At 36.9% G+C, this 16,629-nt stretch overlaps 1 protein-coding gene and 2 pseudogenes across 1 annotated transcript; all 3 read left to right on the top strand.

Annotated features, from left to right (window-relative positions):
* LOC113577560 (interferon-induced GTP-binding protein Mx-like) lies at window positions 1-1,619 on the top strand (annotated as a pseudogene).
* An 8,265-nt stretch (window positions 1,620-9,884) lies between these two features.
* On the top strand, window positions 9,885-11,063 carry LOC145652047 (E3 SUMO-protein ligase ZBED1-like; annotated as a pseudogene).
* A 726-nt stretch (window positions 11,064-11,789) lies between these two features.
* mxh (myxovirus (influenza virus) resistance H) lies at window positions 11,790-16,607 on the top strand. Its single transcript, XM_035534610.2, has 14 exons — window positions 11,790-11,849; window positions 12,060-12,140; window positions 12,255-12,469; window positions 12,662-12,799; window positions 12,906-13,060; window positions 13,148-13,286; window positions 13,603-13,801; window positions 13,884-13,962; window positions 14,048-14,170; window positions 14,267-14,399; window positions 14,625-14,780; window positions 14,873-14,949; window positions 15,078-15,335; window positions 15,685-16,607. The coding sequence occupies exons 2-14, from the start codon at window positions 12,082-12,084 to the stop codon at window positions 15,907-15,909; spliced, it is 1,956 nt and encodes a 651-aa protein (XP_035390503.1). The 5' UTR covers window positions 11,790-11,849; window positions 12,060-12,081; the 3' UTR covers window positions 15,910-16,607.
* The last annotated feature ends 22 nt before the right edge of the window (window positions 16,608-16,629 follow it).

Below are 16,629 nucleotides of genomic sequence, written 5' to 3'. Positions count from 1 at the left end.
ATGGGGGTAGGTAAGATACATTTTACCTTTAACTTTAATTCAGTTAAGTTAAGACATTTCACAGATACAAAGTTGTTCTTTTCAGAACTTTGTTCATTAATTTGTTTTGTTTATTTCATTTTATGTTGATAGCAATATATTTAGAGTGTTTGATTCATTCACTGTTTGATTTATTTACTGATTGATTTAAACAGTCCAGGAGAAGGGAACTGCCTGGCTTCTACAACTACAGTACATTTGAGATAGTTGTGCAAAAATTCTTGACTGAACTCAAAAACACAACCATTGAGATACTCACTGATACTAGCAGCACATTTTTAAAAATCATTCATTGTATATTTTTACTAATTACACCAGTCTGTTAGTTCCTGTACAAACACCATATTCCAATAGCTAAGAAAAATGCATTTCTCCATCAGAGACCATAGAGAAACAGTTCAATGGTGTGTCTGAATCCAACTTCCAGAGTTATCCATTCCTTCTAAACATTGTCATGGTAAAAAAAAAATGTCCCTGTCCTAGAAATGAGATGTCTTAACAAATGTTTAAATGCAACTACGGTCAATAAAATTGTAATACCCACACAGGACCTTTTTGGGATGTTGAGTTGCTCATAGTGATTTTTCTAATTTGCTTTTGGCTCTCCTTTTCATGTCTTTTACCAAAGAATATAATTGAGAATATTCAGTCCAAGCAGGAAGCTAAGGTGAAGGAGAAGAGCTACGAGCAGTTTGAAATGGAACACCTCGTCTACACACAGGATGACTTATACCACAAAGCCTTGGCCATGGCAGCAGATAGGCAGCAGATTCTGGAAGATACTGATGTCATCTTTTACAGCAAGAAAACGAACCCTGAGAAGTTCTCATCTTATTATGAGGTGTAATTAATTATTGTATATACAGTAACGTTTAGTCAGGTATTAGGGTTTAGTCAGGTATTAGTCAGGTATTAGGGGGAAATTGCTGTCCAATGAAACATATACCAATGAAACAATACCATATATGAAATGTGGGCATACATTTCTAACTAGCCTTAACAGGCACTATATAAATGGCCAATATAAAATTGAAAAATCACATAGTCTGTTTACCTAGTATGTCCACAAGTTGCTAGATTATGCATATCTGCTCCTGTGATAATGTTTGAGAACATGACAAATATTTGTGCTTGTTTCTTGTTACATGTGTGAAAAGTGTTTAAATTACTTTGGGGTTTGTTTCCATCGTTTTTTAGCCTTCTATGATCCAGAAAGCATAGTGTTCCAACTTGAATCAGGTTAAATCAGGTCTCATAATGGGAAATTAGATTTAAAATAAGTCTTTATATTCTACATGTGATGTGTGTTGTTTAATAAAGAGGGTAAATGGTTAAATTCTACGTATCTCCTACAGATTGTAGTGCAGCGGATGTCTGACCAAGTGCCGATGTTAATCCTGTACTTCATGATGAAGGAGTCTGCTAATTTGCTGTGCAATTAAATCCTTGGTCTACTGGATGGTGCTAATTTGATTGAGATTCTTCGTGAAGAACCTGATATCAGCAGACATCGAATTGACATTCAGAACAGCGTTGATCGTCTGACAAGTGCTCAAGAGAAACTCCACAACTTTCTTTAAATAATACAAAATCAGAGATAGCACCACGCCTCCAAAAGGGGACAGGGTAAAATTCATGCTGTTGAAATCTGGTGTCATTTCCTGGTGGTGGTATTTTGAAGCAGTTAGGCTATTTAGAATTACATAAGAGTAAATTCCTGCTGATTGAACAAAATTATTTTGAAATTTAATTTCTGATTTTAAACCTCTTATGGTTTCTTCTCCATTCTCAAAACATGGATGAAACAAACAGTAGAACTAAGTTCTCACAGGAAGTGTGTTCACTCAGTGTTAACACTGTTATCGTGGCAACATCTATATTATTTCCAATTACACAAATAGCTGTCTCAAAAGCAGATTTGAAACCACTTGTACTAACAAAAATGGCATGTTATGAATAATTTGTCAAATAATACATACAAGATTCTATGCAGCACAAAACAAGGTGAACTTTTGATAACACATTTTCATTGTTTATAGTAATAGCTAGACTTGTATTGTGGCATTAGTAAAGTAAGAGACTGTTTAATATTACTGTCTAGATCACCAGGGAAGCCTGGTGTGCTTTCCTTTTTTCCAAGTCTTTTGTGCTTACCTTCTCTGACTGACAAAAAAATGGGTCGAGGTCTATAGAACTCACTAACAAACTAAACCATACTTTCAGCATCATGCACATCTTTGATTATAATTAGACAACGGTAACCCACCAAACCTTTACACAAACAATGCCAGTGGTGTTTGTTTCACTCCCTTCATTGTCCTGACTGCTAGCTAGTGTCAGTGAAGAGCATCAAATACTCTGCATGCAGAGTATCCAGATACTTTCCTTATCATGTCTGTTGATTTCAATATTGCCTCAGCTGTTTTAATTTGATAGGTATCCTCTTAGAATGATATGCAACCTTAATGCTAAGAGCTGTATAATATCCAACCTTTGCCATGATCTTATACTCATTAATGCTTGGGAATTTTTTAATCCAGCTGCAAATGATTTCATTTAGTTCAAAATTCCATTACTAGAAAGTTCAGACATGATTTCTTTATTTCTCAGTTCCTTTGCTTTATTGGTAATGTTGCGTCCATAACTGACCACACGATGGTGTTATTGAATTTCATAAATTCTGACATTTTAAAACGTTTAATAGCGTATTGGAAATTGAATTATTTGTTATTGGATGATACCAAATGTAATTATTAGAGTATGTATACAGGAATATTTGTATCCTTTTGGCTTTGACAGTTAACTGGGAATTCTTTAAGTACAACGCTGGACTTGTTGCTATTGCACACACAAAGGATCTGATCAAAGAGAGATGCCTACAGAGACACATTATTTTAAGTAGGTCAGAGGGTCTTCTGGAAAAAAATTTTTTATCCATACAGCAGGAATCAGAGTTACAATTTCTGCATCTGGGTTTGATAATTTAAATCATTTTATATCAGTTTATATCATTTAGTTTAGTAAGTGCGGCTTTTATACGTTTTGGAGCAAAGCTAATTGAAAACAGTGAAAATAACACTATTTTGATTTAGAAAAAGAATAATTAAACATCATTGTCTAACTTGAATATTAATGAAAAAATAATGTAAGATCCTGAACCGATATCTGCATGTATATTTTGTTTCAACCATATACAAATCTATAGAAGTGAAATCTTTTTATCTGTTGTATTATGTAAAATTTTTGCAAAATGCTAGCGGTAAAGTCAGTGTTATTCCTGAGTCTAAAGAGCTTTGTGAATTTGATTTATTCATAAATGAGCTAAAAGAGTCTGTAAAGTCACTGAAAAAAGTACATTCTCCTGGACCAGATAGTTTTACAGTTAAATCTTATTTCCATTTTTGGAGATTTTTTTTGAGAAACTTCTCTTTTCTATGCTTAATTTGACTTGGCTGATTTGACTATAAATTGTTTCATAATGATATTACAAACCTTGCAATTATGAAAAGGCATACTTCTTGAAGAGTTAATTATGGTGTTCAGCAAGGATGCCCAATTTCTTTTTTATTTTAGCTTTCAAATTACTCTGCCAACATTAATAATCATTAATCATTGATATGATGCCATTTTGAATTTTGAAAAGGAAAAAAAAAAACTCTTTCAGTTAGCTGGTGTCATTACTCTTTTGTTGAAAAATAAAGTCTAAATACCAATTACCATTTCTTTTTTCTTTTTTATTTGCCTCTGGCTTGGTTTTAAAACTAAATTAATGTGTAAACTCATTTGGTCATGGCATATAGGTGAACTGGATCTACAGCCATTCATCATCAGCAAAATATTAGTTGTACAGTCAAATATATTCCTGAAGAATTTATGATTCCGGTTAAAGAGGCACAACTATGGCTAAGGAAGGTGTTATATAAAACAACTAGTCATTGTGCACAGGTAGAATCCAAGCAACCAAACAACTCAAAGCAGTCTTGGCAAAAGGTTAAAGAAAAATATATAGAAACATTGTCCAAAGTGGTAAGTGGACCTGTACACATCATGTATGATCATTTACACTCTTTGGCTCATTATTTAGAGAACCATTATAACTTTTATTAAAAGTTGTTCACAATTCTTAGCCAACTGCAGGAAAAAACAAGGCCTTCAGCTTGTATCACTGGGGGCATCTTTTCAAATCCTGGACGGGGTTGGACCCAGTTTCTTGAATGTATAAAAACAATCTGAGTATGTAGCTTGGCAAATATCTGTATGATTATCTATATATTGTGATGTAGTCTTTGTTACAGTATGCAATGATTCCCTTATTTTGAGGGACCAGCCTGCTTCTATATATAATAATGGCACACAATTTGAACCTGCTGGTACCATTGCATAATGACTACACTACCTAGGGCATTACACCCTAGGACATCAGTTGTATTTCTTTCCCTGGAGTTTAATTTAGCTAGACCAACCACCACAGAAAATTAACCAAGTGGACAGCTCCCAAATAAACTCCGCAGAATATAGGTGAAAAAGACAGATATACTTCAGCTTTATATATAAATGGTTTAATTGTTTTCCCCTAGTCAATTTCACAAAGAAAACTAAAAAAAACAAAACAAAAACCAAACAAACAGGAGTTTATTATTATACGACCACAATATTGGGACATAGATCCTTGAGTTCCACAGTGTATCGGACCTACTGGCTGTCAATCACTGCAATCCAAACACCTGAAGAATCTGAAAATGCCAGGCCCACTGTTTAGTCACCATCAATAAAGAGCAAAATGAAAAAAGCTAAATGAAATTCAACACTACTCCACTCAGTGCATAGACAGCAAACCATAAAAGAAAATAGATAAAAATAACCCCTCACCAATACAGACTATCCCTAACTGACCAACCACAATGACACCCAGCCAAAATAGCCGAAGAGTGGCATGGAACAGACTACCTTGTCCCAGTCGGTACATCCGGCAAGAGATTAAAACTAAATTACATGAACATTTAAAGTTAAAAAAAGTCAGTACAAATTTTCACCTGTTTACCCAAATCTCACAGAATATACAAGGGAAAGAAATCAAAGAAAACAGTAAAACAAAATGAAAAAAGAAAAAACAGAAGAAAAAACCATAAGGCAAAACAGCAGTGGCAACGGGATGCTACTCTGGTTAACCTCCTTCAGGGCTTACACTTGGCATAGTGTGTTAAAGATAAAAAGAATACAGTTAGAACTCCACTTAATAAAACACACTAAATGGTGAGGTAGAGCAAGTATCTTTTCTGCCAATTTCTGAATACACAATCAGAGGAACTCAGCCAACAGCATCCAAATAATTGCACAAGAACAGTGGTTAACTATTAAGCCACACTACCCCAATAATAATAATGCAAACATACCTTCTACACCAGTCCAGTGGTCAGGACACCCAGCAATTTGCCATTCGCAAAATACAACCGGAGCTCATTAAAGTGACCAGCCGAAAGTCAAGGAAACCTCAACCAAGCCAACTTGGTCAGACTTCACTAGCCATTATATAGACTACTGCATTAAATAATTATTTCATTAGTCACAACTGCAGAGAAACTCTGCTGGTTACATATAGGTGGAGTGTCTCAAGCAAACACCATATATTGAACAATCTTCTTATTATTGTACATTCATTCATTGGTGGATGACATGGGAAATGAGGACACCATATCTTCACTGCATGAAGTGAGGGACCTTTATCATGTATAGTTAAAATAAGTTTTCCAATTTTTTTCCAACATCATTCTTGTATGCCACTTGACTTTGTTTTAAATGAGTTGCAAGTGCAAATTTATTCAAAGCATAAAAATGTATTAATTGAAAGATAACTCTGTGATGAACACCTCACCATCCTTCCATCCATTTTCGTGATCTGTGGTAATGGGATCAATGTCAAGAGGAGGTGGTTCCATGAAACGGGCTCTCTTTTATTATGGCTAGTCTGTTTAGTACTACCCAGGCAACAGCGATGTCACCTGCCATTTTAGGGCACATCTCAACCCACAGAGACAGGTGAATCATGACTTCAGGATGCCAAAATTTTTGTCTATCCTGGCCCTGGTTCATTAATGCAGTCTCTGACAGGATACATTATAGAATGCATCGATTACCTGCAGGCATTTATGCTGTTGTTACAGATGTTTGGTTTATCCAAATAGCAAGCATGGATCAACTGCTGGTAATATGAATAAGTTACGTTTGTGACAGTCAAAGAACATGCAGGAAAAACAGACACAAATGTGAGTCTCCAACTGATTGAAGTGAACAAAAATATTAAATTATAAAAATAAATTATATTAAACAAGTATTACCAATAATAAACAATGTAATTATACCTAAAAATATCAAACAATTATGGAAATATAACAACACTACAGTCGTGGCCAAAAGTTTTGAGACTGACGGTACAGTGAAATACAATTATAAGCATTTCAGAGGTTTTTAAAACTTTTTATTGACAGTTTCTGTGTTTTTGTTTGTCCACCTTCTTTTTGAGGACTGACCACAGGTTCTCAATGAGATTGGTATCTGGGGAGTTTCCTGGCCAAGGACCCAAAATTTAAATGTTTTGTTCGCCAAGCCACTTGGTTATCACTTTTGCCTTGTGGCATGGTGCTCTGTCATGCTGTTGGGAGAAGTTGCTCTTGGAGGATGTTTTGATACCATTCCTTGTTCATGGCAGTGTTCTTAGGCAAACATTTGAGCAAAGCCACTCCCTTGGATGAGAAGCAATCCCACACATGAAGAGTCTCAGGATGTTTCACTGTTGGCATGACACAGGATTCATGGTAGGGCTCACCTTTTCTTCTCTGGACAATCATTTGTCCAGATGTCCCAAACAGTCTGAAGGGGGCTTCCTCAGAGAAAATAGCTTTACCCCAGTCCTCTGCAGTCCGATCCCTATACTTCCTGCAGAATATCAGTCTGTCCTTGATGTTTTTCTTGGAGAGAAGTGGCTTCCTTGCTGCCCTTCTTGACACCAAGCCATCTTCCAAAATCCTTTGCCTAACTGTACGTGCAGCTGCACTCACACCTGCCTTCTGCCATTCCTGAGCAAGCTCTCATCCAAAGGTGACTGATTTCAAGATGATGTTTGGTATCGTCTCCTCAAAAAGTTCTGCCTGTTTGGGAAGAAAGCTGAAGACAGTGAGGACCAAAGTAATAAGGTGGTTGTCAATACCATTTGTAGCAACTTACATGATTAAATACTTGAAACCTGTTTACAGTGAGGAGCAAGTAATTTACATGACCAAAGAGAAACAAGTCATTCTGTGTTCACTTCAATTCCAGAAGAAAAGTGAGTGCCACAATAGTGAGGGAGCTTGTATAGAAAGAAAGGAATTCTCTGTGGAAAGAGCACCTGGAGTCCAAATGAATGCCTTCTTTTTAAAATCATTCAACAACAGCTGTTTAGCACAAAAGGTATAGTCTTTAAGCAACCCTAACTATGATTCATGTCGATTTCTTGTTTTCTTTGAGGCTCCCAGTTAAAAGGATCGCTAAATAACTGTATAATGAACTATGAATAGAATTATGAAATTCTATTTTTGTACAGAAAAAAGGTTTTGAGATATAAAGAAACTCTCCAAACTCCCCACTCACAGCTTCAGCAGTTGTGTCAAATGGCATAAGTTTCAGTCTTGTCAGCTGCACTACTTTTTGATGTAGATGTAATAGTTTCTGATATGAAAGTATCATGTGTATTTGTTCCATAAAAGGGTAGCTAATAGAATATGTTGAGGAGCCAATCACCTGATTATTGATTGCATACACCTGTCCCTTGTTTGCCCCTTTTGTTTCCGTCTATTTTGGCCCCCTGGTACGCTCGTCCAGTGCTGTGCATTGATTCTCATTGCTGCGTACAAGTTAGATGCGCCGAGTGTTAGCTTACGTTGCAACACGTCGAGTTTTACTGGAGTGCTCTTTTCGGCCATCTTACCTTTTTGCTTCGGGTAATAAAGAAGCTCCTAAAGTGCACTTGCACCTCGCTCCCTCCCTGCAACAAACCAACTTTACACACTGAAATATGCTTCAGCGTGCCAACCCCCGCACATAATTTACATCTATTTTTCCCCACATTGCACCCGCTAACGCTGAAATGGTACAACCAGCCATTTCCACTCTCTGCCTCGATGCAATAAACTTTCCTTTATAAAGCAGAACTGAAAATCCTCAAATTAAGTGCGTATTGAACCATAAGCAGTGGTTTGTGTACATTAGGATCATTGCAGATGAAGTACTAAAATATTTAGATTTTACTGACAAAGCTTTGATTGCATGATAGTGTTCTGACTGCCATCTGTAACACTTTGCCAAGGTGATCAAAAACACCACCTAAGCCCTGCATTCTCCAGAGAGACACGGAGAGAATGAACTGTTTGTAAAACGTTACTTACATTTTGGAATCTCTTTAAAGAGGTCAAGTCTTTTTCCCTCCACCATGCTATTAACGATCAGAAAGATTTTTAACTCCAAATGTTTCCTTTCTTTATGATTGTTTTTTTGGCATTGACCATCTGCTAATTAAATAAGTATTTTCTCCCAGTTCCGCCCATCCCATCCAGAAATACAACAAGGAAGTCTTGGGAGATAGGCAGAATTAAGAATCTTTGTATAACTTGTAGTAGCATAACTAGTATGTACCTCAGTGAACTCCAAAAATACTTAGTGTAGATCAGAGGCTGAAACATTTTGCTAACATCTGGGTCCCAGTATCTGCACCCCAATGCCTTGGTCCCAGTGTGAGAGTATTTGTAAAATCTACATTTTACAAAATGACTTAACTGGAAGTTTTTTTTTTTAAAGATGGGTGGCATCTCTTTAACCTACCTTCTAATACATGCACTTGTTCAGTATCCACAAGGGGAAGCTAGTAACACATTAGCACCACAGACAAAAAAGGTGAGGGGGTGAGGGGAGGGGTGGGGTGAACTTTATTACTCAAAAGTCTATTAAGAGGGCTTCTAACAAATAGGGGCTACATATTAGCCTACTTATTACATGGCTACTTACCAAAGAAATCTTAACACTATATAGTTGACTATAGTAGAAGTGTTGCTTTATAGTTAAAATCATTTATGGTGATATCACATTTGCACACCAGAAAAGAGCCTGCAAAAAGAGCAAGGACCTGCCTCTTTTAAAAAGCTCAGACCAGGTCAGTGGATGTTAGAGACTATTTAACCATTCATTCAGCTCCAGACCACCCCAGACACCTGAGATATACACTTTTGAAAATATTTGGAGTGAGGAGAAATTTGTGAGAACAAATTAGTCTGATTAATCTGCATACATTCTTCATGAACCATGGTCTACTTGTATTCATTTGAATGGCTGTTATTTTTTCACACAGTAATATCAGCTATGATTTGAATTCTTGTCTTGCCATATGAAGCCTGATGGATGAATCATGGATGAGTCTGAATGAAAAACGTGCAAATGACATTTATTATGCCAAAGAGAAAGCTCCTTTGTTGGATCCTTATGTGGAAACACTCGAGATGCTCTTTGACACTCACTGCACAGTGGACATAGCCACAAAATGACAGTTATCTGATGACATTAGAAATACACTCACAAAACATGGAAAGTTGTGATGTAACTAATGTATGCAACCTGACTTCAAAAAGAAGGTCACGAGAATATGTACCAAGGGCAGCATGCATAGTGTAGTCACATTGTAGTACATCAAATATAAATAGCAGGGGTGGGACTTTATTTCGATTAATTAATTACAGGGAAAATTACGAAATAAAAGACTTAACGCATTTTAATCACACTTTTGCACCGTGGAACGTTTCTCAGTGCACGAGTTCCAGTCATACAGATTATATTGACGCACAATGATGAAAATGACGGAAGAGGTTACGCTGTTGGATGGGAAATTTAAATACAAGAAACTTACAGATGGAAGTACAAACAAAAATGTTGTTATTTGCACTTTATGCACGAAGGAGTTTGCTTATCACAGGAGCACTTCCACCCTTCGTTACCACCTCAAAGCAAAACATGTTAGGGCTAGCGCGCAGGTCAGTAATGTTAACTTAGCTGCTAAATGTGATAGTATTCCTAGTACGAGCAAACAGTGTCGCCAGTCAACACTCGACCACATGTCGGGGTTCACATTCAGAAACAAAATGTCAAAGTCCACGTCAGACGAATTGATCAATTCACTGGCGAGATGGATTGCTGTGGACTGTAGACCGCTCTCTGTGGTCGAAGATAAAGGGTTACAAGAGACGCTGCAAATTGCGTCAGCTGATACAAGTTAGGAACTGCCGTCCAGAAAGACAATGTCGAAAAAAAAAATCCAGCAGCTGTATGATGAGGAAAGGGAAATAAAACAGGTTATTGTGAAGAGCGCCACAAATGTTGCTCTGACTGGGGATCACTGGACCTCTGTTGGCAAAAAGAATTATCTTGGTGTGACAGCTCATATTATAGATGATGAATGGAAGATCCAGTCATTTGCTTTGAGCATGCAGAAGACCACTTCTAGGCACTATGGAGGTGCCTGTGCAGAGGACTTTATGGCTATGGCAGAGGCCTGGGAAATTAAAGAAAAAGTCACCACAATAGGAACAGACAGCTCCCGAAACATGATAGTTGCAGCTAGGTGACTCCCTTTCCAGCACATGGCCTGTGTTGCTCACATGTTGCAGAGAACCCTCAATGTTTGTCTTCTTGACAGCGACTTAAGTGACGTCTTGGCTAAGTGTCGTAAGATAGTGGGCCACTTCAAACATAGCCCTGCCAATACAGAGGATCTACACCAGCAGCAAACAGTCAGAGGATGTTTTTTAATACCATTTTATTTGATGGTAGACAATATTTTATCTATTTTATTTTATTTATAATGGGAGCAGTTGAAGTCAATCAGTACTTTGGCATTTTTGGTCAGAATTTTCAGTGTTCTGAAAACTTTGCTCTGTGTTTTCTGCACTCATCTATTGGTCTGTGTAGTAGACTGGTGAGAAAATAAACAAGATTTTGAAGTTTAAGCTTATGTTCATTGATTCATTCATCATCCAATCTTAAATTAATATTTCTCATGTTAAATATTGAAATGTGATTAATTTCGATTAATTAATTACAAAGCTTCTAATTAATTAGATTAATTCTTTTAATCAAGTCCCACCCCTAATAAATAGTAGTCAATAGCACATTATATACAACACAACACACACACAAGATGTAAACATTTTAAATGGAAATAACCACCAGAGAAGAACTGAATAGTCATTTATCTGTTGTATATATTAAAAACAACAGTTCATTTCATAATTCTCCTGACATATTAATATAACACCATAAATATTGAAGTATAAAAAATATATATATAGGAAAAAATCACAACGGGCAACTCACAGCTGTTGTAAATTGTATCTTTGTGTTTGAGGTAAATAATTATATTTTTCTGTTATCTTTAGGATTCCTTAGGGATCCTAGGGTTCCTCAGACATACATACATAAATTCACCACTTCTGTTTCACATCTTGAATATAATTTTCATAACCAGCTCAGTTAAACTTACCCGCAAGCATTTTATGGTAACCCAAGATATTTTTATCCTAGTCTTCCTGAATTTTATACAAATCAACACATGGTGCTGACTATGTTTTATAATCACAGTGGACAGCACATAAGTGGAAATCCCCATAAGGTTAAGCCCCCAATTAAAATTCTATATATAGCTACATTAAATGTTCAAACATCATTACATTATATCAGTACATCTGGACACTACCCCAGACATAGTGCTCGTTCTGTCTGCAAACCCATCAAAGGTAGGCACCATGATTGAAAACTGTAAAATGATCTCCCAAATATTCAAGCCTCAAGAGAGGAGAAGAGGAAAGGAAGAAGAAAAACTGTAGATATTTTAATTTATGGCCTTTCCCTTTGATTTCTTTTTATTATAGTGTGTGTTTATTTATATGAAATTACATTTATTTTTTTGTTGTTTCATTTTGTTTGTGCATGTGCTATAAATATAGGGCCTGAACATTTATTTTAGCCATGGATGCTACACTTGAAATATTAAATCTGGACTCTCTAGATGAGAATGAATGTAATGGGTAAGAACTTAAATCTCTTAAAAAGTCACTTGATGTATTTATTTACTTATTCAAATTTGTTAAAAGAAAATGCTGTCCAATTTTGATGGTTGTATTTAATACTTTTCTCGAAAGACATCAAAATCATCCAGTTCAAGAGAGGACTGGTGTGTTCTTGAAACAATGGGAGTCCCGGGTGCGGCCCTACATCGAGATGATTGACTACCTGCGCCATATTGGGATTGAAAAAGACCTTGCTCTGCCATCCATTGCCGTTGTGGGAGACCAAAGCTCTGGGAAGAGTTCTGTCTTAGAAGCACTGTCTGGTGTGGCTTTACCCAGAGGCAGTGGTGAGAGATCAGTCTGTTAATGTGTGCTAAATATTCTGTGATACCATAGCTGTTGTTTTTTTTATGAGAAAAATTACCTTCTGTCATCTCGTTCCTATAACATCATTACTGGTTAATTTAAAACTATTATGGAAACCATTAAATAACAGAAGACTGAGTAAGATTAAATACAACGATCTGGTCATATATCAGGTATTGTCACCCGCTGTCCACTGGAGTTGAAATTACGGAAGCTGGAGGCAGGCACGGGCTGGGGAGCTGTTATCTCTTACAGAGATGTACAGGAAACCTTCACCAACCCATCACAGGTTGAGAGTTATGTCAGAAAAGGTAAGAAAGGATTTGTCTTGTAATGCTAATCTGATTTTTACGACCACATTCATCGCAAACATTTTGTGTGTGTGTGGGGGGGGTGGGTGGGTGTATTTGTGCTCAGCCCAGAATATGCTTGCTGGAGATGGAGTTGGAATCTGTGATGAACTCATCAGTTTGGAGATCACATCTCCTGACGTGTGCAACCTGACATTGATTGACCTCCCTGGTATAACCAGAGTGCCCGTGAAAGGTCAACCTGAAGATATTGGAGATCAGGTGAATATACAATTTACATGAACAAGAATACAACTACATAATATTTTGGGAATTGAAAAAACACCAACCTCTTGGATTTGATTTCAGATTAGACGGCTAATATTAAAATTTATTGAGAAAAAGGAAACCATCAATTTGGTTGTTGTGCCCTGCAATGTTGACATAGCAACTACTGAGGCACTGAGGATGGCACAAGGTGTGGATCCTCATGGAACACGAACTTTAGGTAGGAATTATTATTCACATATATCACAGAACATTACAGCAATGAAAGGCATTGTACAGCTTGTTGATATGTGTGTGAATTTAGAAATAAACAGATGTGAATACTTCAGCCTCAACATCGGTGCTATGAATTGTTCTTACTGAGTTCCCTGCATGCTAAAACTAGACATAAAACTAGAAATCTATAAGTGTGTTATAAAGCTTTTTACCTTTATTGTTGTTGTTGTTGTTTGTTTGCTTTTTCCTACATAGTTTTTCCTGTATTGTGGATAAGATTGTATTTATATATATTTCCTCATATTCCTCTACTTTCTCAGCAATTCTAACAAAGCCAGATTTGGTGGATAAAGGAGCAGAAGCTGATATCTTACAGATTATGCAAGGTAAGGTTGTTCCTCTGAAAAAGGGTTACATCATTGTACGATGTAGGGGCCAGAGTGACATCAATGAAAACATCTCCTTGGCTGAAGCCACGAGACTGGAGACAGAGTTCTTCCGGAGCCATAATCATTTCAGGTACCAGAATTACATCATAAAGGAAAAAACATTTTACAATATGTTCTTAGATGATTCTTCAAATTATGTATATCTCCTGCAGTTATCTTCTGGATGAAGAGCGGGTCACAACTCGTTGCCTCGCCAACAGACTTACCAAAGACCTTGTTGAACATATTAAAGCAAGTCAACATAATGGTTAAATGTTTATGCATTATCTCATGAAAGTGTAGAAAATTCTTATTGGCTGCTCTTGCCCACATGCAGGCATCGCTGCCCTCCCTGACTGAACAGATTCAAATTCGACTATCTACTGTTAGGCTAGAACTAAAAAACTATGGTCAAGGTCCTCCTTTAGAGCCAGGGAAGAAGGGACCTTATCTGAGCAAGGCAAGTCTTCAAATGCTCAGCAGAGGATCCATCCCCTTCGATCATCCCATGAGACATTCAAACTGAAGAGACTTTACCTTATTCTCCTTTGCCCAGAGACTCCTGGAGTTCAGCGACCAAATTAGTGATCTCTGCCGAACTGGAGCAAAGGGAGAGGGAAACCTCTACTCTCTCCTGCGACCAGTGTTCAAGCAGTGGGAATGCCACTTGAGAGACTCCAAAACATCCTGTATGTTATCAATCACTAACTTTCGGTTTTATTTTGCTGTTGTCTTTTTTTTTTTTTTTTTGCATGAATATTTATTTATGTTTTTATTTATATTTATTTATTTATGCATATTAACCTCAATATTCTGGTTAATATAACAGACTATTATGTCTTGAAGATTGAGCCATAATCTTGGTTCATTTAAATCCTAAAGTGAACCATGTTGTCTTTTCGGTCTGAATACAGTCAGAGATGCGGTGACGGAGTTGACAGAAAACTATGAGGCATATCGTGGGAGAGAACTCATAACGTTCAGCGATTACAGTGTGTATGAATTGTTGATTCAGACCCATGTACAAGCACTTAGACTACCAGCGATGGAGACCCTGAAGATCATTAGAGGTACTATCAAATTAAAATGCAGAAAATATTGGTATGTATTTATAAATATTCCTTAATTTATTTCTTTTTCACTTTTGTCTTTCTTTCTTTAGGCATTGTGCAAAATGAGTTCAGAACCATGTGTGAGTTCTGCTTCCCAAATTTCCCTAATTTGAGATATAAGATATTAGTAAGTAAAATAAGCTTGGAACTTATCCATTACCGTTTAACAGTGTGTATATTACACCATTTTATACACACGAATTTAAGAATGTAGTATTATAGTAACAAGTCCTAAAAGCCAGGATGTGTCTTCAGAACCAGATTGATGACATTCACTCAAAGCAAGAGGCAAAAGTGGAGAAAAGGATCCTTGAGTACCTCTCTATGGAAAAATTGGTGTATACCCAAGACCCTGTTTTTACACAGAAAATGGTTGACTTCCAGTTTGTGGAGCAGCAGCAGGAGTATGAGTCTGTTTGTTTAGATACTGGAGAGGATGCAACCTCTCCCAAGAACTGTGCCATATTTGACACCAGAAAGCTAACACCTGAAAAATTTATCATCTACTTTGAGGTGGGTGACAAGCTGATATATATATATATATATATATATATATATATATATATATATATATATATATGTGTGTATATATGTATGTATGTGTGTGTGTGTGTGTGTGTGTGTGTGTGTGTGTGTGTGTGTGTGTGTGTGTGTGTGTGTGAAGGCCTGTATCTAAAACATCCTGTTTTGCTTTTGTTCTACACTAAAAGTTTTACTACCCGTATGTGAATTCCAGTTAGTGCATGACACAACTCAGGACCTTTTTTAAACTTTTCAACTGATGTTTAGCAGTTGAAAATTTCATTTTTGGTTCCTTATTTAAAACTCATTCCAGGCAACTTCCTCCCAAAAATTTGAACAGATTGTCTACCAGCGGCTGGCTGACTTCTTGCCGATGCTGATGCTGCTGTTCATGCTAAAGGAAGCAGCCGTTATGTTGCGGGCTGAGTCCATGGACCTACGGGACGGAGCCGATGTGGTGAAACTGCTCACGGAAGACTCGGAGGCGGGACGGAAAAGGGCAGAGCTGCATCAGCGCATGGAGCGACTACGGCAGGCCCAGGAGAGGATCAGCATTAACCTTTAAAAGTCAACAACCCCTTTAGCCACTTCCACTTTATTGTAACTCCATGTTGTAATGTTCAGCAAATATTTCTGTTGTGGGCAGGCTGACTGATAGTTATGTCTTTCACTGAAATAAAGTGTACTGAAATGTTTTTTTTAAATGGCAAGTGACTCCTAAGCTGCATTGTATACACAGTAGATTTGTTTTCTTAATGAGCTCTGAGCTAGTGCTGCTGGCAATGACTGACAGAGTTTAACAAAACTTAATCATTTAATGGTACTGTACTGAAAATGCAGCATGCTTTGATACCTCTTCATGTTCATGACATAGGGAAGAAGCCAAATTTCTGAACTGCAAATGTTATGAAATAGTCATGTTATTATCAGTTTGGTAATTTGTAGGAAACAAAACAACACTCATGTTAATGTTGTCGTCAATTTGTCAATACTTTTTTTGTGGGGAGACTATTTTTTATCTGTTTGATGAATCATGCAGTTTTGAGGGCATGAAGTAAGAGAGTTTAAAATTTGAGAGTATAAAGTTAAGTCTGTATATAGACAATGCCCCGCTAAAAAGCACAGTCTACTAACAGGATAGATGTCATATCTACACAGAACGGCACAGAATGACACAGAACATGAGGGATTATGTTTATATTTGATCTTACTATTATCTATATGTTGGTTGAGGGTATTATGTTTTAAATAAAGCTTTCTTTGAGTTCACCATTTGAGTTGTGGC

Source organism: Electrophorus electricus, chromosome 18 (genome assembly GCF_041902795.1).
Source record: "Electrophorus electricus isolate QZ-2024a chromosome 18, ASM4190279v1, whole genome shotgun sequence".
Lineage (NCBI taxonomy): Eukaryota > Metazoa > Chordata > Actinopteri > Gymnotiformes > Gymnotidae > Electrophorus > Electrophorus electricus.
The sequence above is the reverse complement of the archived record's forward strand: the minus strand, read 5'-3'. Positions and strand labels throughout refer to the sequence as shown.